The sequence below is a fragment of the Galeopterus variegatus genome, unplaced genomic scaffold (assembly GCF_000696425.1).
Source record: "Galeopterus variegatus unplaced genomic scaffold, G_variegatus-3.0.2 Scaffold1032, whole genome shotgun sequence".
Classification (NCBI taxonomy): domain Eukaryota; kingdom Metazoa; phylum Chordata; class Mammalia; order Dermoptera; family Cynocephalidae; genus Galeopterus; species Galeopterus variegatus.
Window position 1 is genome coordinate 227,397 of NW_007727143.1, and position 20,498 is coordinate 247,894.

Here is a 20,498-nt window from a genome sequence, read left to right on the forward strand (position 1 = left end):
CTTTAAGATCTTTTTTATATGATTTCTTCACTATATTATTTCTAGATATGGGAATAATAGAAAACAAGTGTGGCACAGAGAACTCATTTTGGAGTGTAGCTTAATGGTTAGAATGCAGGCTTGGGAATTAGGCTTCCCAAGTTCACATCTTGCCTTTACCATTTACCTTAAGGATACATTTAACATCTCTGTGCCTCAATTTCCTCATCTATAACATGACTACAGTAAGAGCACCTCCATCCTAAGTGAAAATGAAATCATGCCTATAAAGTATGCAGCGCAGTGCTCCATATACAGTGGATACATTTAACATCTCTGTGCCTCAATTTCCTCATCTATAACATGACTACAGTAAGAGCACCTGCATCCTAAGTGAAAATGAAATCATGCCTATAAAGTATGCAGCGCAGTGCTCCATATACAGTGAGCACTCCATTAATGTTAAATGTTTATTAACATAATAGAGATTATTATGAACATTATAAGAGAAAGTATGTCAGAGGAGGCTGAAAGGGAAGCCCACAGACAAGAGGTAGATGCTTTTCAGTGCTCGGGGGGCCAGATTTCTTCTGATGGCCAATCTTGAGAGGTGGCTGCAGGTTCAGAGGCTCCAAGGGCCATTGTATCAACCAAAGAGATGCCCAGAGACCTTTGCCAAGGAGAACTCCCATCAGCAATAGGGGCAGGAGGAGAGAGAAGCTGAAAGGCAGGAAGCCCTGAACCTGCAGGAAACATTATCCGGAGAAACAAAGTTATGCTTGAAAAAGCCCAGCCCAGTGTAAGGGCTGGAGATTGGAAGCTTGGAAGCAGGAAAGGGAGCCCCAAGGAGAGTTCAAAGTAACTCACCACTCCAGTTATTTCTGACATCTTTACTGTTTTTTCTCTGATAACCAAAGTAACACATTGGTACTTTACAGAACTTTATGTAATGTAAATAGCAAAAAAGTCTTCTGTCCAAGTTAAAACAAAAGGTTTTTTTCAGTGGCTAGCCAGTAGGGGGATCCGAACCCTTGACCCTGGTGTTACAAGGCCACACTCTAACCAACTGAGCTAACCAGACAACCAAAAAAATGTCTTTTTATTGAAGTATAATGCATACAGAAAAACGCAGAAGTCGTACTCAATGAGTTTTCTCAAAGTGAATACACCTATGTAGCTAACATCCAGATCATAAAACAACTTTATCAGAATACCTGAAGTCCCCCCTCTGCCCTCTTCCAGTTATTACTGATCCCAATGGGAATCTATTTCTTGATTTCTTTCACCATAGATTAGTTTTGCCTGTTTTTAAATTTTAAGTAAATGAAACCACATAGAATGTACTCTTTTGCGTCTGGCTTCTTTCACTCAGCAATATGTTATATGATTCATCCATGTTGCTATTTAGTGCTTCATTGTATAGATATATCACAATTTGTTTATTCATTTCATCATCAATACTAATGGGCATTTAGGTAGTTTCCAGCTAATTTTTGTAAATAATGCTAAGATCACTCTTGTACAAGTCTTTCTGTGAACATATGTACTCATTTCTCTTGTGTATACTCCTAGGAGTGGAATTGCTGGGTTATAGGGTATGCGTATGTTTGGCTTTGGTAGTTACTGCTGCCCGAAATTTTAAAAGGATATTCAAAGTACATACATGATCTCTGTGTGGTCTTCTGGAAAAACTTCAGAATGTCACAACTCTCTGAGAGAAGAGGATGAGGAGGGGGCAGTCCAGGGGTACTTTTCCAATGGCCTCCCAGTGATCTATTTGCCTCCAACTACCCAAGACACCATGCTACATGATGTGCCCCGAATTCAATTTTCTTCCTGTCATCCCCATTCACCCTCCCCAACAGAGGCCACTCTCTAAACCCAACCACACTTTCAGGGCAGCATTGGATGGCATGTCTGTCCACTTGCTGGCCTTAGACTGGATTTTAATTGTTTCCTATATTCATTGTTCCATGTAACAAATATTGAGTGCCTTCAGCTCAATTGTATTGTTTCAGACTCTTGGATTGGAGCAATGTACATACCCCTATCCTCATGGAGCTAATATTCTAGTAGGAGTAGATGGACAATAAACAAATAAGAATATGTTAGTGATGATAAGGGCTATGGATAAATATCAAGCAATGCGAAGAGAATGAGAATGGGGTGGGGGAGGGATGTGTTATTGTATAATAGGGTAGTAGGCAAGGCCTGCAGAGCAGACAGGATATGAAAGACATGATCACTCTGGCTATTATTTTGGAAATATGCTATATGGAAGCCAGGTGGAACTAGGGAGGAAGTCATCCCAAGAGTCCAGGCACAGGATGATGAATTGGATTGGGTGAAGGTAGCTGCAGTGATAAGTGGTTGCATACAGCATATACAGCATATATTCTAAAGGAAGGGCTGACAAGATGTGCTGATAGATTGGCTGTGGAGCATGAGAGGGGAATCAAAGATGCTTTGTTCTTGCCAGGAGCAATGTTGATTGAATGAGTGGACATCTTTCCTGGGTACAGCCAGCCAAACTTCTTATGTGAAAGGTCTATTCTTTCTTGTCCCGGGGGGTAGTATGACGTTAGTATTAAGACAAAATAATTGGAGTCAGACTACCAGTCCCAGCTCTGTGACTTACTGTGTATCCTCAGGCAAGTTACATAATCTCTCTGAGCCTCAGTTTCCTCTTCTGGAAAAATGGGACAGTAATAGTACTTCTATCACAAAGTTGCTGGCGATACTGAGGTAGTATACATAAATAGGCCTGGTATAGATCCTAACACCAAGTCAGTACTTAAAAAATACCTATGTTAAACCAGTTCCCAGTTAAAATAAGCAGACAGAAGGGTGTGGAGTAAGGATTATCTTTATTTGGATTGCGAAGTATAAATATGAACCAGGTTTGGAAATACAGGTTGTAACAGTTCAGAAATGGCACCAGAAACTTCCAGAAGGGACCATGACAGCATACCTTTGTAGTTTTGGTGAGGTGGATGGGGTTACACAAAAGCCTTCCCTACCTCCAACCTTCTCTGTAGCAGTTGGTAGGTAATCAATTACCAATTATCAGTCAGCTCCAATGTTCCCTTTTCCACCTCGACCTTCTTCTTTGCTAAGACCTTCTCCAGACTGTCCTCTGCTGCACTGACCCCTGCATGGAGTAGCACCAGAAGAATGGCAGGAGTAAGAGAAATGTCTTGACACAAGGGAGGGTGAGTTCCCACTCTGTGGGCCTGGGGCCATGGGGTGAGGGAAAGCTGCAGGCATGGAAGCCCAACCTCTTCTGAGATTTGGCAGGGAGAGGACACAGGGAAACACCGATATCTGTTACACTTTGACATCAGCACCTTGGGCTTTCAAAACACAAACAGTAGACAAAATCGCCTAGACAAGACTGCAGTCCAACTCATAGAGTGGCTCTGACCAAGTTAACCCTACATCCTAACCATACAGAACTCCCCATGTGGCACTTTGATCATGGAAGGTCTTCAAAAATGTGGACAGACAATAAATTACTACAGATGGGTGATAGAGCCATCTCAGATTTGCAGCAGGGGAGGATGACACTGAGCCAGATAGTAGGGATGTGGGGTGGAGGGCCAGGAAATTGCAAAAGTAACAGTCTAGGCACTTGAAATATTATTGTTAGATTGTTAAAAACTAAATAAATTAACATACATAGAATAAAATAAATATATAATTTAAGAGGCATTTTACAAACAAACAAACAAAAAATAGTTGTTATTTTTCCATCTGGGTAGAAGTCCCAAAATTCAGAGTTCTCGGGCTTGTGGTATTTCACAGTTAGCTCATCAAATCCAGCTCTGGAGGGTCCAAATGGCAGATCCCTCAGTGGCTACTTGAGTACATGGCTTCTCAATCTTTGTTGCTTTCTTTAAGTTTACAAATCTTTCCTTCTTGCTCTTCTTCCTTCTTTTTATTTTTTTTCAGTCAAAGATCCTGGAGCATATGGAATTTAACTGGCATTTTAATCCAGAAGAGAAGCATTTAAACAAACTTAGGGAAGGGACTGGGGCTTAGTAGAGGAGAATCAGAAGGGCATGAAGGTTCCTCGTTTTTGCTTTCTTCTGACCCAGATCCCACTGGACATATTCTGTTTGGCACTTGAAGGCTCTGGTATTTTGGCAAAGCAATTATGGGAGGCCCAATCAAGATAGCAACTGGGGATGAAGGAGTCTTTGTGGCTAGTTGTGAAGTCCTTGCCCTCTGCAGAGTCTGCAACCAACCTGTGTCTTCTCAGAGGTAGCAGCAGTCCCCAGCCGATTCCTAAAGCACAAGAGAAAAGCATTTAAAGCCTAGTCCAGTCTAAAGAGGTCTTAAGAGTCTCCTGGGTCCAGTCTTAAGAAGTGGATTGATCATTTGGGAAGGGGAGGGAAGAAAAGGGGATGGGTGAAGCTGTCCCATCAGGCATCTTTCTTGGGTATCTCTCTAGCAATTTTCATCCTAAGTGGAGATGAAGCACCAACAGTCTTTTCAAAAATAATTCTGCAATGGGACCCTGACTCCACATTAGCCTGCCCCCTAACTCCTAGGTCAAGAGAAGAATTAAGCACTCATTGAAACAGATCCTGGAAAGGTAATGATGATGCCAAGGGGCAAAGGATGGACCATTACCTTGAGCACAGGTCTCTCTCAGTGGGTATTAGTCACGCCCAACTTCACTTTCTCTTCATTTTCCACCAACTCCTAGGTCAAGAGAAGAATTAAGCACTCATTGAAACAGATCCTGGAAAGGTAATGATGATGCCAAGGGGCAAAGGATGGACCATTACCTTCAGCACAGGTCTCTCTCAGTGGGTATTAGTCACGCCCAACTTCACTTTCTCTTCATTTTCCACATCGTAACCTCCTCTCCTATGATATCTGAGGAAGATAAGTTTTGTGAGCAAGTCCTGTCTGCTATGACAAAGTGCAGATCCTTCTGAAGAATTCTGCCACAGTAGTTCCCTCTACTACTTGGAAAAGCCTAGAGGGTATGGCAACCCAACCGCCCTGAAGGATGCCTGTCTCTGACAGCAGGCTACAATTTACAATGAGTTTTCACCTCATTTATTTGATCCTCGCAACATCCTTATGAGGTAGATAGACAAAAATTACAATCTTTGAAAGATAACAGTCCTAAGACAGACAGGTGACTTGTCCTAGGTCTCATGACAGATGAGTTGCACTGCTTGAAAACAGACATAGAGTACTTGGTAGATCTCCCCCAACCTAGAACATACCTGGCATGGAAGCATGGTCTGAGGTCCAGATGCCTCAGAATTGGAAGGATATTCCAATAGCACCACCCATGCCTTGACTACCAAACCACACACAAATGCTACCAAAGAACAGATCCAGGAGAAAGAAATGTGTGAAGAGGTGGCCCACAGAAGTAGGAAAAGAACTCCTGTGAGGAACAGAACTTACTATGGCCTGGCAAGTTTTACCCTGTCCTCTAGACACTGGACTCATATCATGACAGAGAAACCAGGTGTTTGGAGAATCTGCACCCAGGAACTAGCCCAGGATTTGTGAGGGGATGGGGAGTGTCATGTGATGATCAGGTAGAAGACCCAGGAAAAGGAGGAAAGGAAGTGTTTGCAGACACAGCACGCAGGGGCCCCCAACACTCACCTAAACATGAGAAGCCCTGCGATGACAAGCAAACAGACAGATGACAGCACCACAGCCACCACGGCCAAGATGGTTGTGTGGTCATATGTATACAAGCGATTTTCCACTGGGAGACTCAGCCCATGGCACCTTTCTCCGTGGTAACCCGGGTGGCAGCTAGATCAAGACAGAACAAGAAAGAGATAAGGTTAGTTTTTTGGCCTTTCTCTCTTGGCAGTGGCCTATCTACATAAGCCAAACCCCATTCTTCACACCATCAGCCTATCAACCCCTGACCGTGATCCCTGCCCTTCCTCTACTCTTCTCCTTTAGTAGGAGATTCTTTAAAAGCCCCTCTGAATGTTCTGTCACATTCCTCCCTCACTTGGTGCCCTCCCCTCTTCCATTCCTTCTGGTTCTCTGGCCTAAGAGTCCTGCTCCAGTCAGGGAAAAAGCGAGGGAGAACTTGAAGGTCTCAGCTAGGTATGTTCCACATGTGGCTGACTACACGTGCGTTAAGGCATTCTGTTTAAATGACTTAAGAGGAATTGGACACAAGAGCTGGTGGGTTGAGTAGCGGGGATTCAGTATCACTCCCTCTATTGAGGCCCCTCAACATTCTGACTCAGAAATAAACCCAGCTGTGCCCATCAATGCGTCCAGCGTCCAGTCCCTTGCCACCACTGCCCAGCCTATTAATAGGCCCTGTTCCTTTGCCAGGAATCGTTTTCTCAAGTTTCCTTCATTTAACTCCCAGCTCCTCCTGGGTGCAGGGCCCAACTTGGGAGCTTAACTTCAGCCTTTGGCCTCTGAACACTGGGTTATCAGGCCTCTTTCATCACAAGACAAAGTAAACAAGCCAAGACAACATCTTCCTGCCCAGCTGGAAGAATGTCAGAAACAATCCCTTGGCTCTTCGCACTGAAGAAATAAATCACATGGCAACCGCCACTTCTAACACAAAGCATTTCCTGAAGCTCTCAGGAAGACTTGGAAGGGCTTACAGTTGAAGACGCAAATTCACATCCCTTCATTTATCTGAGCACCTTTGATGTAGGCAGGAGACCAATTTTACAGAAAGGTGGAGTTGTTTTCCCAAGGTCACACAGCAGGACAGAAATGTGGATGTGGATTGTTGAACTCTGAGTTCAGGTGCTGTCCACTCCCATCCCCCGACTGCCCACCTCTCAGCCAGGGGATGCAATGGCATTGCCTGCCTGGGGACTTTAGGCCACTAGCTGCTGAAGGAAGCCCTGAGAAGTTGGTGGTCCTCTATTCTGAGCTGCACCTTCTCTGGGAAGGAGGTTGGGTACCTGATGCCTCAGAGCAAGGAATCCCTTTTTCCTCCTGAGAGGGCAGCAGGCAAGCTGCAAGGAGACATGTCCAGACCTGGCAGTGCCAGAGGGGCCAGGCTGGGTGGCTCTACATCCCTGCCCCTACGTTCTTGCTCTGTGCCTCCCCTTTCTCAGCTCTTCCTGAGCAACCACCTCACTGCAGGATAAATGTAGGTCAGGCCCATTGTACACATAGCATAGTACAGTTCCTTTCCAGCTGCTCCATGCAACTGTCCCCCCAGCCCAGGTGGGGAAAAACTGACCCCCATCCTACCAGGACATGGAGGAAGCTCCCAGGAGTACCCCTGGGAAATCACTGTGTACAGAAGTTTGTAGTTAACAAGCTACTCCCCTTATTAATTAGTTCAACTTAGCCTCATAACACTCTGGTAGGCAGTTACAGCCTCATTTTACAGATTGACAGGTTAAGATTAAGAATCAGAAAGGTTAAGTGATTTACCAAAAGTTCCACAATTAGGAAGTTGCAGAGCCAAGACTAAAAACCAGTCTTGGCAGATTCTAAATTCATGATACTTTCTACTGTGAACAGTGCTGGTAACCCTGAGGAAACACCTATCTAATAGGTTCCTGGGGCTGTCTGACCATACTTTCTGGATGTATTATTATTATTATTATTTATTATTCATAGTTTGAATAATAAATAATAATAAATAGCAAACATTAAAGGCTTACTACGAGCCAAGTACTCTGTGCTAACTGCTTTATAAGGGTCATCTCATTTACCTTCTTTTGGTGGCTGGCTGGTATAGTATAACACCACACTCTAATCATTTAGTCTTAAAGCCATCACTGTGAAGTAGGAGGTACTACCCCCATTTTAAAGATGAAGAGACTGAGGCTGAAATTCTGTTAAACAACCTACCCAAGATTACAAAGCTAGTGAGTGGTAGAGCCAGGATTCAACCCAGCAGTCTGGATGACTTCAGAGACTATGCTGTCCTGGGGGAAGGGAGGCTGTAGTTGAGTCTGTTTTTCTTGTCCAGACCATCATTCAAACTCCACAGGTAGTTACTCAGATGATAGAAATAAAGCTTGGCCTCAGAGTCCTGCAACTCAGTTACATAATTCCTCCACCCCCACCCTGAGTCAAAAGGATAATAATGTAAACATCCTAATATTAACTGCCCCTCTTTGCAGATGACTCCTGGCTTCCCCAGGGAAGGGGGTGGAAAGATGAGTACATTCCAAGCATCCCAGAGTGGGTGCAAGATTGTGTGTCTTGCCCAGAGCCAGCCGTCCACCAAACTAAGACATACTTCCTAGCCATGTCTGTGACCCACTTCTGAACCTTGTATAACAACAGAAGCAAGAACTCTCTAGGGTCCAGAGACATCTTCCAAACTGATTTCTCTGCCCCTACCCCCAGGAGGTGGAGCGGGCACCATTTGATGGAGGAGATGCAGAGTACATGAGTTCTAGACTGGTCCTGCTGCTATTTCTAGGCCAGTGATCTGGGACAAGTCACATTACCTTTCCAAGCTTTGGTTTCCTTGTGTAAAACACAGGGATAATACATGCCTATCTCACTAGAGTAGTGCAAAAAGATCAAATGAGATAATATAGATGAAAGTGCTTAATAAAAGGCCAAGACCCACATGTGTATAAGTTATTACATAAGCAGACTCCAGAAGGTACTGCCCATATCCTGAGGAATGGGGCGTCAAAGTCACATGGAGCCATTCCTTCTGGGCATTTGGGCAGTGAGGCCAAATGGAGCCCCAAGCCTGTCTCTCTTCTAGCTCTAAGTCCTCCTCAGCCCAACTGTCCCCAGGTTTCCTCCAGCCCCAGGAAACTTTGCAGTCAGAAACCCTAGGAAACTACTCTTTGAGGGCAACTTTTGGCTGGTGACACAAAAGGGTTTTCCTGTTCTTGGTGGCTGCAGAGGACAGGTTTAGGAAGCTGGCTAGCCTCGAGCTCACCCCAGTGGCCTGGACACACCCTGGCTAGCAGTTCCTGGGTCTGGAAGCAATGAGGAGCAGGCAAGCAGATGTACGTAAGCAGATGTCACATTCCCCCAAACCAGGAGCTCTAGGTCTTCTGCTGCATTCTGCCCTAAATACCAAGGGCTGGAGGCAGGAGGCAGCCAGACTAGAAGCAGAATCCACCCCCTGAAAATCTGCTTAGTAAGCTGACATAAAGTCTTCAAATCAGATTGCTATGCTTTTAGGCTAGTAAAAGCCTAAGAGACCTCTAGGACAACAGCTTCCCTTTATAAAATCCTGCTCAAACTCTATAAGGACAGAGATAGAGAAATATTATGAGAGCCAACACCAAGTACAGCCTGGGGACATGAAGAGCATGCCGAACCAGGAGGCAGGCACCTGAGACCCTACCCTGTTTCTATCCACTTATTTAGCTATTGATCTCAGGCAAATTACTTCCTACTTCTGGTCTCCAGTTCCCTTGTCTTTCAAGTAGTGATAGCAAGCTCTGCCTACCCAAGAGAGGGCTTTTGAAAATCCCAGATGACTATATCTCCCCACCTCCTACAATAGTGTGTAGCACCAAATAGGTGATCAACATACCTGTTGGGCTCAACTCATATTAAATGTAAACCCTGAAGCTCTAGGACAAATGAGAAAAGGCATCATTATGGTTATCATCACTATCCCTAATGCCACCAAAAAGGTGGCCCTGGGCATACTTATCAAGTTCTCTGAGATTAGGTGGTCAGTTGAGCCCAGCTCTCCATGAGAGCAACCTTCCAAGGCTTCTCAGCCAAGGAGTGGAAGCCCCATCATCCATCCACCAAAACGTCCTGGACCAATTTGGCCCAGACAGATTCTTGGCCTCAGTCTGTCTTGACTACCCTCACAGTTACTTTCTCCATTCTGTGCTAATGATGCCATTTAATAAATTCAAGACAAACATTTCCTGCCCTGTCACAAGACCTCAGGAAGGATAATATGGGGATTCTCTATGTCACTCTTAAACAATCCCCTCTAATGCCAAGCTCCTGACAAAAATGTTATAGGAAAGGACACACAAGGATGTTATAGGAAAGGATACACAAGTGACTGTGGACATGATGGGGAATGATAGGTCTGTCTGCCAACTGTCAAATACAAGGCACCTCTGCTGTGTGTGATCAGACAGGACAAGGAAGCTTTAAAAAGCCAAGGGATCTGTACTAATCATGGGTAGAAGAGACACCAGGCAGCCAGACTTCTTGATGGGTTGGGAGGCAGTGTGCACATAAGAGTCTTCTGGCCTTACCCAGGGTTTCCTGTGTCACAGGCCCCCACAGCCTGCCTCCCCACAGGGAAGAGAGTGGATGTTTGCAGCCTGACGTGGGGTATTGGCTTCAGGCACAGTGGTGACATTATGCCTGCCAGAGAGCATGGCAGTGCTGTCATCCCTGAGGAGTTGCCAAGGCAGCCGTTTGCTGGGTTTAGCTTAGGAACCCATGGCCCCTCCGCCTACACCCCTGCCTAGGGAGGGGGTGATGCTGCCTAACTGGTGGCTGATGCCTGCAGGGTCAGGCTCCATTTCCTGTTAATCCTGCACAAAGGAAGTGTTCTCCACCCCTATGGCCAAAGGCCAGTACCCTCCATGTCCCCCACCTCCTGGACCTTGCTGGGGTAAGGAATAAGGGAAAGGGAACTTCAACCCACCCCCATGATGATCCCTCTCTATACAGTCCTGCCATGTATTAGAATCAACCCACATTTGCTCTCTCATGTGCACTCATACCCAAGTACACACACATCTGCACAGTGTGTGTCCACATACACCTCATACCTGCCTGTAGGAGCCCTACCCCACCCTGGAAACCCACTCTGCCATGCTTCCTACTGGTGTCTCCCATCCAGAGTGGGACATGAGCATGAGGCAGCAATAAAGGACCTGACTTCAGATGCCAGCTCTCCTAACCACAATCTCATTTTTGGGTGAGCAGGAAATGTCTCCAAGGATTAAAGAGCGTCACAATCCCGTGCCACAGGACACTGCATCCTATTTGGGGTTGGGGGTTAGGGGCCCTTCCGCTGACTAAAAATGTTTCCCCTCCTCCCAACTTCCTCCTAGTGGTTGAGAAGAAACTGGGTGAAATTATGAACTCAAGGAACAGTGACACAAGGAATAGCTACATGGCTGACAAAAAGTGTAGTGACAAGATTCAGCCCTAGGGAAGGGGCACTTACATGCAGGATGGAGCCCGGAGCTCCTTCACATATTTGCATTCTCCATGGATGCAGAAGTCCTTGTATTTCCGAAGACATGGGTCTCTCTTCTTCCCTAAGCCCCTGCCTTTCTTCTTTCTTTTCCCATGTTCCTCCTTGCTCGGTGTGGCCAGAGCTTGTGGCTTGGAGGAGAAAGCAACTGCAGGAGAAAGGCACTCTGTTAGGTATTTGACTATTTGTTGGGGGAGGGAGGTCAGAACAGCATAGCGGTTGGGAGGAGTATGTACCCTTTGATCCCACCAGAAGTCAGAGGCCTCGGAAGGCCCCTGGGCTCAGTGAAGGGCTGAAGGAGGATTAAGCAGAACCACCAGAAAGAGGGAACCTCAGGAGGAAGTAGAGGCTAGGGTGGGTCCTAAGGAAGTCATTTCACAAACTCAGTTTAAGAACCTTATTCCCAGAATACTAGCTTCTGTCGAGTAACTCCAGCTCACTGGGCAATTCCACAAACCTCACCTCCACCCCATTGTCCACCTTCCATCCCCATCTCCTACTTCCCTATGCCCACTTTGTTCTATTTTGGCCTTAAGTCAGCCTCATTTCCTGATGCTGCACTCAGTGACCCACTTGCAGGAAGACAGTGTCACAGACAAAAATTGCTTCTGGAAAAGGTACTGGAGGTTTTGGGGTACAGGCCTCCAAAAATTAAAACAGTGTCCATGTCCTCAGGTGGCCCCCTCTGGGGTACCCATTAGTACCAGGGTATCAGGAGCCCAGGGCTGAGCCTGACTCAGGAACAGTAAGCAAGACATCTCTGGTCAGGGCCTTGCTTTCTCAACTTCAAGCAACATAGTTACTCTGCTCTATGCCCTTTACAGCTCACCCACTTTCTCAAAGATCCATTTACCTTTATTCCCAAATATCCTTTTTATAGCTCTCTGGGATGGGAGCACAGTATGTACAAGGGGTAGAGAGATGCAAAGTAAGGAACTTCCAGAAGGAAGTGGAACAATGATGACTTCCCCCTTCCTTCCAGGCTTCAGAGAGACTGGGAAAAAACAACTTTACTTAGACATGCAGCTTGGACTGACCATGGGCTACACCTATCAACCCAGGGGTCTGATGCCAATCCCATCCCACTCTCTAATTCCCCTGGGTCACCAGAAGGAAAAAGGTACCCACTGTCCATGGCTACAGCCACATGTCTTGCAGAAGTGTGAGCGTGATATATTAGACTGGGGACCTGGAATCTGCAAGCTGGAAGCAACTTCAAAGAACATCACAACCTTCCATTTTCAGATGAAAAACTTGAGGTCCCACAAGGCAGAGTGACTTGCCTAAGGTCATGCAGGATTGGTATTAGAAATGTGGTCTGTGGACTCCACATCCAATGTTCTTTCCCACTACACCAAGCTCCCTCACACACCCCATCTCATCCCTTCCAAAAGTCTGGAGCACCTGAGATGTTGAGCCAAGAATGAATGGGCTCTGAAGTTAGCAGACTTGTGCTCAGATTTCAGCCATATTAGCTTGGACAAGTTGCCGAACCTCTCTGAACCTTTGGGTTTTCCATCAAATGTGTTTAGAAAGAGTTACTATCTCAGAAGATTGCTAAATTAACCAGGATAATATGTCAGGTGCTTAGAACACAATAGACATTTAATAAATGGTAGCAGTTATTTGTTTTAGGTGATAGGATCCCCAGACCTGAAAAATAGTCCTCACCCAGGAATGCCAAGAGAAGGGAAGAGAAGCAGATGACAGCAGCCCCATAGTCCCTAGTCTCCTCTGATCTAATCCCAGGGCCCTTCAGAGCTCAGAAAGTGAGGCGGGTGGTCAGAGGAACCCAGTGACCAGGGCTGTGGGAAAGCAAGGCAGGAGAGCCAAGCCAATCAGAAACAGGAGGGAGAGAGTGGTGGGATGACAGCTAGGCTCCTGCTGGGGAGGGGGAGCAATGAGTCAGGTCTGCAGAGATATGAGGAGCAGCCAAGTGGGTGGGGGGTGAGTCACAGCCCAGCCCAGCCCTGCCCAGCCCAGGAGAGTTCAGGCTGTTCAAGACACGCATGACCCCAGAGGGCCACTGTGAGAGGATGGAGTGTGGGAGCCCAGGCTCAGCTTGGGAGCAGACTTTTGATTTATACAAAGCACAGAGAGCACCCAAAGGAAACTCTGGGTAAGGAGGGAGAAGGGCAGCTGAGGAGCAGGTGGGGCTAGAACAGGTGGGTATTTTTTCCAACCAAATATAGTCATTCTGGGGCCACAGGGCTTAGTCCCTGCTCCACCCTAGAGAATCGTTGCAGGTGGCTGGGGGTAGGGAAGCGGACAGGCTCTGGACTCTGCCCTATGCCTGTACTCAGCCACAGCCACATACGCTGGTTGGAGGATTCAACATGGCCTTTCCCCCTTGGAGACTCCTCAGGGGAGTCAAGGTGATCAGGAAATCTCCAGGCTTTGGGTAGCATTCATAGACACCCAGCATTTCAATTCAGCCCCCTAGGGTCCCAGTGCTCACCCAGGGAGGCCAAGAGTTCCTCATTCCCCTCTGTTTTCCCAACCTGGAGACAGGTGGATGGAGGAGACTAACACTGCACACTTTCTATGTGCCTGGGCATGTCCACATCTGTTATCTCTATCTTATATATAACACTCACTTGATGTGGGAATTAGGACTAGTGCCCGTTTTTACATAGGAACTCTAGGGAAAGCATCTCAACCACTCCTTGTTCCTATCACCCAGCTTATCTCAAAGGAATATACCAACCCCTGATAAATTGCCTATTTCAATTTGCCCCAAAGTACCCAGAAAGACACCAACCAGGCAGGTGAGGCCCAAGGAAAAGAAACACGGCGGGGCTATATTCCAGGATCTCTCAGTTCCCCTGTCAGGCCGATCAGCCTTTTCTTGAGGTCCTCCATTAATACCTCCAACCCACAGGGGAACCCAAACAGCGTGAATCTCAGATCCGCGTATTCTTCAACTGCCCACCCGGGTCCGAGGATGGGCGGTCCCCACACCCACCTCTGAAAAGATCCAGATCTGCCTCTTCCAAGTCCAGGACTTTCCGGCCCCGGCTGCCTCCCTGGGGTAGCAGCTGGTCGGTAGATCCAGTGGGAGGGTCCGGGTTGCTGGTTCCAGCCGCCAGCCCTCTCCGAAGCCGCTCCAGGCTCTCGCCAGTCACCAACGCCGAGAGCACTACGGGAGAGGGGCGAGGCCACATCAGACATCCCCACCCAGACCCCCGACCACGAGCACTGATGCCGATGCCTGCCCACCAGGGCGCATGGGCCCCACCAAGTGGCGCGCGCCGGAGGCGCTGCAGCGACCTTCTCCCGTACCCCCAGCACACAGCGCCCCCAGCACACAGCGCCCCCATCCCCCAGACGATCGCGGGTGTCAGCAGCCCTTTTACCTGCAGCCAGAAAGAGCTTCAGCACCACCGACGGCAGCAGCTTCATGGTCCCGGACGGGGTGGAGGCGACAAGGCAGCAATCACTTTGGAGGCGGCGGCCACGCGGCGCTGGCACCAGAGCGGGGCTGCGGGGCTGCGGTGCGGAGGAGATTCCTCGGGGCACCGTCTACTGCCCGCCTTTGGGCGCAAGCCTGGCTGGGACCTGCACGCAGCTCGCGGTCGCTGTGCGTCTGTCTGCTCGCTCCTCCGGTCAGTGAGTCCGCCCGAGCCCCTGCGTCTCGGTCAGGCAGTCCAGCCTCGTGCTGAGCGCAGCTCCCAAGGCAGACGGGAGGGCTCCCGGCGCGCGGCCGGGAATAAGCTCCCAGAGGCGCCGAAGCTCCGCCCCGCCCGGCGCCGCCCCTCCCCCCTCCCTCCCCCTCCCGTGCTGGGAAGCGCGCCCGGCTCGCGGCGCCGGCAGTGCAGCCCGCGACCCCTCGCGGCGGGGGAAGGAGGCTGGAGGAGGGGGCGGCGCTTACAGTTTTTGGGACCAGGCCAGGGCAGCCGCGGCCTGACTGTGGGTGGGGCTACTGACTAGCAGGTGGCGGTTCCTACCTTTCCCCAAAAGCCTGTCGCGCTGCAGCCTTGTGACTGCTGAGCTGAGCTGTGCTCAGGGTCTGGTGGTCCCTTGGGCCGTCCCTGCTCCATACCAGGTGTCTCCACCCGTGTCACTTTCTGAGTTTCAGAAACCCACTTTTTTGCCTACCAACACAGCAAGTAGTAAATAATAATAAATTCGTTTATCATTTAAAAATTAGATGCGTGAATGCCAGCAGATCTCGTGAGCCCGAGATAACCAGAGTTGAAGTTGCAGGCACTTGGTATCAATCCAGCAGAAGCGAAGGAAGTTAGTGTTCTCCCAGATGCTGAAGTGGCTCCCCCTCCCACCCTCCCTATTCCCCTGGGGGACATAGTCTACATTAGGATTTTTGAACTATGAATTATAATTCCCAGGCTTTGGGGATTGTAGAGACACAGGAGTGAAACAAGCCTCATACCTTCCTTGCCTGTGAACACCACCTTCTTCCCGACACAAAGAATGAGCCCCCTTCCCACAGGACCCAGCTGGCTAACCTAGATTGCTATGTTCAACAGGTGCCAGGAGATGGTTGTTGTTTCTCTTCTAACCCATGTATTTTTACAGGGGTCTTCTGGAGTCAATGTCCTGACCCAAAGAAATGACTCTCTCAGTAGGTATTTCAGCTCTCAGGGACGTGCTGGGGAGGGATTTTCAGAGCCCTCAAATTGTGCCAGATAGAGCACTTGCCTGGTTCAGCCCTTGTGTAGGGATAAAAACAGGCCTACTATTTATATACTGTCTGTCCCACTGTCCCTCCCCACCCCCACCTGTGCAGGGGTCAATCTGGTTCTGCCCTCTTAACTTGCCCCAGCAATCTTCCCCAGGCCTAGGTTTCCATAGTGCACTGGAATCACTACAGACCTAAGTTTGAATCCTGCCTTTGCTACATACTGTGTGACCTTGGAAAAGATACTTAATCTTGCTGACCCTTTTTCTACATCTCTCAAATAGGAATGACAATAGTAATAATAATAATAATACCTACTCTGGAGAGAGCTTGTTGAGGACTGAACCAGAGAATAAAGCAGTTAGTACAGTGCCAGTCATATTATAATATGACTCTCATGAAATGTGACCAATTATTATTATTGTTATTATTATCACTAAGCATTCTACCTTAACCACTGTATTTCTTTAGAGGCCTCTTTTCTCTCCCTTCCCCAGACCCCTTGCCTGCCTCTAGGCCAGGTCTGAGGCTCCACGTTGTAGCTGAGCTGGTTTCAGATGCAAGCTCACCTGCCACCTAGTTGGCCAAGAGCCACTATGGGTGATTGGTATTGGGCCTAGGATCTCAGGGGATGGCCACTGCCCAGGCCACACCTTTGTGTCTCTTTCAGTTGCTGCCTGACCATCTGCTTCCCCAAAACAAAGTCACCTTGGGGTCAGGGCTCTCCTCAGGGGAGGGTGGAGGGAAATACTTCCTGACACATGGCCAAATCACCCCCCATTTCCCCCACCCGCTGCCAGATTCACACCCTGCTTTCCTGTCTCAGCCTGCCTCTCCCTTGCGTGCTCTGTCCTTCCGCCTTCTCACCCCCCACATCAGCCTCAGCCCTGTTCATGGGGCAACTCCAAGCTTTCATCACACCTGGGAGCCTCACCCCAGCTAGGTTTGTGTGTCAGCCAGGTTTTATGGGAAGGGCCTGGAAAAAGAAGACAAAAGGCTTGAAATGGATTTGGGATAGTCACTTCCTCTCTCAGAACCCTGGGTGTCCTCTAATTAAAAAAAAGGAATCACAGTTCATGCCGGGGCAACATCATTAACTCATTTATTCTACAGACTTTCACTGAACACTTTTTAGGCACTGGGGGGGGGGCACATCAATAAACGAGACAGCCAAGGACCTGCTTTCATGGAGCTGACATTCTATTGTGAGGGAGACAGGCAACGCATTAAGTAAATAAACAAGGAAAAATATGTATTATAGTGATAAGTGCTAAGATGAAAATTAAAATACAATGATGACATTTTAGATTTGATGACTGATTAGCTGAGGCCTGAAAGAGAAGAAAGAACCAGACTTATGATCTCCATCGCAAAAGCGTTCCAAGCTGTGCAAATAGTGCAAAGACTCTGAGGTAGAAATAAGCTCGGAGCACTCAAGGAAAAGAAAGAAGTCCAGAAAAGGAGGGATATGAGATGACAGCAGAACATTAAAAGGCCAGATATAGATAACAGAAGACATTGTAACCCTAAGTAGACACTGTTTTATTCCCCATCTTCGTGAGAATCAAATGAGATGTCAATGGGAAAGCACAGTTATACAGGATGCGTCCATATCCTCCCCTCCTGCCCAGGTCTCCTCCACCTGCTCTCTGGCTGTCAAAATGCCAGGGACATAATTCTAAAGAAGCAGAGTTCAAATGGGCAAGTCTACTTCCTTTACTGTCTACTGACCATGAGCAAACTGAGGCTTGGAGACTGGCTGGCCTTAAGCCACCAGTGGGTCAGAAGGAGGCATATTCAGAGCACACTCTGGCATCCTGCTTCCCAGCTTATGTGGGGTTACCAGGCCTCTGGAAAGGCAGGCTCCATGGGACCCTGTGTGCCACTGACTCACTTCTAGGCCACATGGTCCTTGCTTTGGGGAGAGCACTAGTAAGCCAGTGGGGAGGGCCTGGGAGAAAGGGGTGCTGGTGGTGACAAGAAAGGGACTTGGAGAGGATCCAGAGTTCCTTCCCTGCTGTGGCTGAGACATCTATCCTAGTAGATTGGTTTTCCCAAACCTAGCTGTGAATCAGAATTACCTAGGAATTTACTTAAGATAAAATGCCCAGGCTGTACCCCAGTCCTCCTAAATAAAAATCTCCTGGGGTGGGGCCTGATTATGTGTGTTTTAGGCAGGTAATTCTTTTTTTTTTTTTTGTCTTTTTTCGTGTCTGGCAACGAATCGCAACCCTCAGTGTCGCGCCCGTACTGGACCGGGACTGGCAACGGGATCGCAACCCTCGGCGCTGCTCCCGCACCTCGGTCAGCCAGTGAGCGGGAACCGGTCTGTATGTGGGATCCGAACCCTCGGCGGGAGCCCCGCCACACTCCCAAGCGGCGCACTGTAGCAGTGCGCCACAGGGCCGGCCCTGGGCAGGTAATTCTTACATCAGCCAGGTCCAGAAGTACTAGCCTACATAATTAATCAGGATAACATGTCAAACATACAAACAAAATCTGAACCTCTTAGGCAGAGGCAGAGGACCTGTAAGTAATGAAAGCTCTTATGTGCCCAGCAGTTCACCTGCATTATCTTGTTTAATCTTCACAACATTCCTAGGACTGGACATTGTTATTATCGTCATCCCCATTTTAAAAGACTGAAGCTAAAATAGCTAAGTATCAGCCCAAGGTCACCCAGCTAGTAGTATGTCAGCCTCAACTTGAATCCCTCACTTTTACCTGGGCTTGTGCTCTTAAGTGCAAAACTACCCTGAGCAAATGGATGAGACAATAGCCACCCTCTTTACTTCTGTGGATGGTAACATCATCAGCTTTACTGAGATTCAGTCCTTCATCTATCCTGGGGGGTGATGGTAAGAATGTCTGCCTCACTAGGCTGGAGGGAGGATTAGGTGAGGTTAGCAGGCAGCTAGTGAAATGGGTACACTCTTGGGAGTCAGACAGTTGGGGGTTCAAATTTTGGTTCTGCTATTTTTTTAGCTTTCTAACTTGGAACATGCTGTTTAATTTCTCTTACCTACAGTTTGCTCATCTGAAAAATGGAATAACAATAGTAGTTATTTTAAGTCTCTTGTGATGATTAAATCAGGTCATGTGTATAAAGCAGAATAATGTGAGGCACATAGTAGGTGCTCACTCAATGACAGCTGTTATTATGAACAAATGTTTTCCTCTTTTCTTCCTTTCAAGTTGGAACTTGAGTAAAATGCTGCTTTATCATAGGCCAGCTGACTTCAGAGATGAAGTGGTCCCTGCTGGGAGATGGCCAGGCATTATTGAGGTGGTAGATCTGCAAGGCCACCCAGAGTTTTGGAAACCTCAGCCCAAGAAAGCAACCCTGGATCAGAACTGAAAGAGAAGCCTGTGGTCCCGGGGGAGAGGATTCAGCTGCCTTCTCCTTCCTCTCTGACCAGGGGAAGTGAGTCCTAAGCAGCCCCAGAGCTCTGCTGGGTTGGGGAGAAATTTGAAGGAGGGAGCCTCCACTGAGGGTACTTCTAGCATCAGAATCAAGAGTCACCCAAACTTGGAAGGTCAGGATGAGGAGTCATTGCTCCTTACCCCAAGCTAGCTTCTCTCACCCCATTCAAGCCAGTTGATCAGGCAGTTTGGGGGCTGAGGCTGGAATAGAACTAGGGCCTGTCATTTGACGTCCCTTACACCTCATGCTGGCCGGGGGCACCTGGAGGTGGTGTGCTTCATGCACACACCCAACAGGCTCTGATGTCTGATTGTCTGCGGCCAGGGTCCATTTGAATAGGATGAAGAATAGGAATGGATAGAAATGGGAAAAGGATCTTTTTTTGCTGGGGGTGCTGGGGGGTTCAGGAATTCCTGTCATCCCCAGAAGATATCAAGGAAGGGATATTTATAATGTGCTGAATTCCAAGCCATTCGTCTCCATTTCTGGGCCAATTTCTGTAACTTTGAGTGATTAACATCTCCAGACCCAGGATTTGGCCCTTCAGTTATCCCCTAACAAGATGGCTCTCTGCCGGCAGGGAGAGGGCAAGTGATTCATCCCTCCTCATGCAACCCATCTGCCTCTTCAAGCCTCAGATTCCTCATGTGAAAAATGAGGGGTTAAAACAATTGTCCTGTATTCAAGGACTGGCCAGAGATGTCCATCATGAATTGTTTGCTGTTATGGTGCTGTCAAAAGGCTTGCTGAGACAATTCTATGACAGTGCCTGATCTACAGGGCATGATAACTTTGCTCTCTACACTTCAGCTTCTTCATCTATAAGTGAGGAGAATAACAATCTACTTAGAAGGTTCTTGTGACAATTGAAGGAGATAGCATCTCTGAAGTGCTTGGCAAAATTAAACACTCTATATAAATAGATCAGTACACTTGTTAACTTTGCTAGTGCTTAACCTTGGAGTGAGGTCACTTCACAATCTGTACCAGGAATGCATAAGTTTGGTTCTTCTTTGAAATGCAGTCACAGAGCTGCAATTGAACAATTTAACATGATCCACCTGCTCTTTTTTTAAAACTGAGGGTTGGGCTGCAATTGAACAATTTAACATTATCCATTTGCTCTTTTTTGTAACGCAGGATTGGTCTAAGACAATGGTATCCCTTTGCAAAGGGAGAGATACTGCCCCCTAGGGGATATTCTAGGAATTTTTGGAAGCGTTTTTGGTCGTCGTCACTGATTGGGGAGTCTCCAGGCATTTAGGAAAAAAAGGAGCCAGGCCCACAAAATAATGAGTGTCCTCTAGGTATAG

At 47.7% G+C, this 20,498-nt stretch overlaps 1 protein-coding gene and 1 long non-coding RNA gene across 2 annotated transcripts; both read right to left on the reverse strand.

Annotated features, from left to right (window-relative positions):
• Window positions 1-2,827: 2,827 nt before the first annotated feature.
• On the reverse strand, window positions 2,828-4,678 carry LOC103591796. Its single transcript, XR_550615.1, has 2 exons — window positions 4,615-4,678; window positions 2,828-4,266 (listed from the first exon to the last, which is right to left on the reverse strand). It is a non-coding gene; the product is annotated as an uncharacterized LOC103591796 (long non-coding RNA).
• Window positions 4,679-4,777: 99 nt separating this feature from the next.
• On the reverse strand, window positions 4,778-14,803 carry HBEGF (heparin-binding EGF-like growth factor). Its single transcript, XM_008574320.1, has 5 exons — window positions 14,479-14,803; window positions 14,088-14,261; window positions 11,093-11,270; window positions 5,617-5,772; window positions 4,778-4,863 (listed from the first exon to the last, which is right to left on the reverse strand). Exons 1-5 carry the CDS (start codon window positions 14,522-14,524, stop codon window positions 4,791-4,793), a joined length of 627 nt encoding a protein of 208 aa, XP_008572542.1. The 5' UTR covers window positions 14,525-14,803; the 3' UTR covers window positions 4,778-4,790.
• Window positions 14,804-20,498: the final 5,695 nt, after the last annotated feature.

What these genes read in the sequence shown, in the direction of transcription:
- HBEGF (XM_008574320.1), bottom strand. Translation starts at nt 14,524, where the DNA reads ATGAAGCTGCTGCCGTCGGTGGTGCTGAAGCTCTTTCTGGCTGCAG. An exon ending in GAAGCTCTTTCTGGCTGCAG is followed by an intron (nt 14,262 to 14,478) that starts GTAAAAGGGCTG and finishes CCTCTCCCGTAG; the next exon opens with TGCTCTCGGCGTTGGTGACT. An exon ending in CTCCGGGCTCCATCCTGCAT is followed by an intron (nt 5,773 to 11,092) that starts GTAAGTGCCCCT and finishes GTCTTGATCTAG; the next exon opens with CTGCCACCCGGGTTACCACG.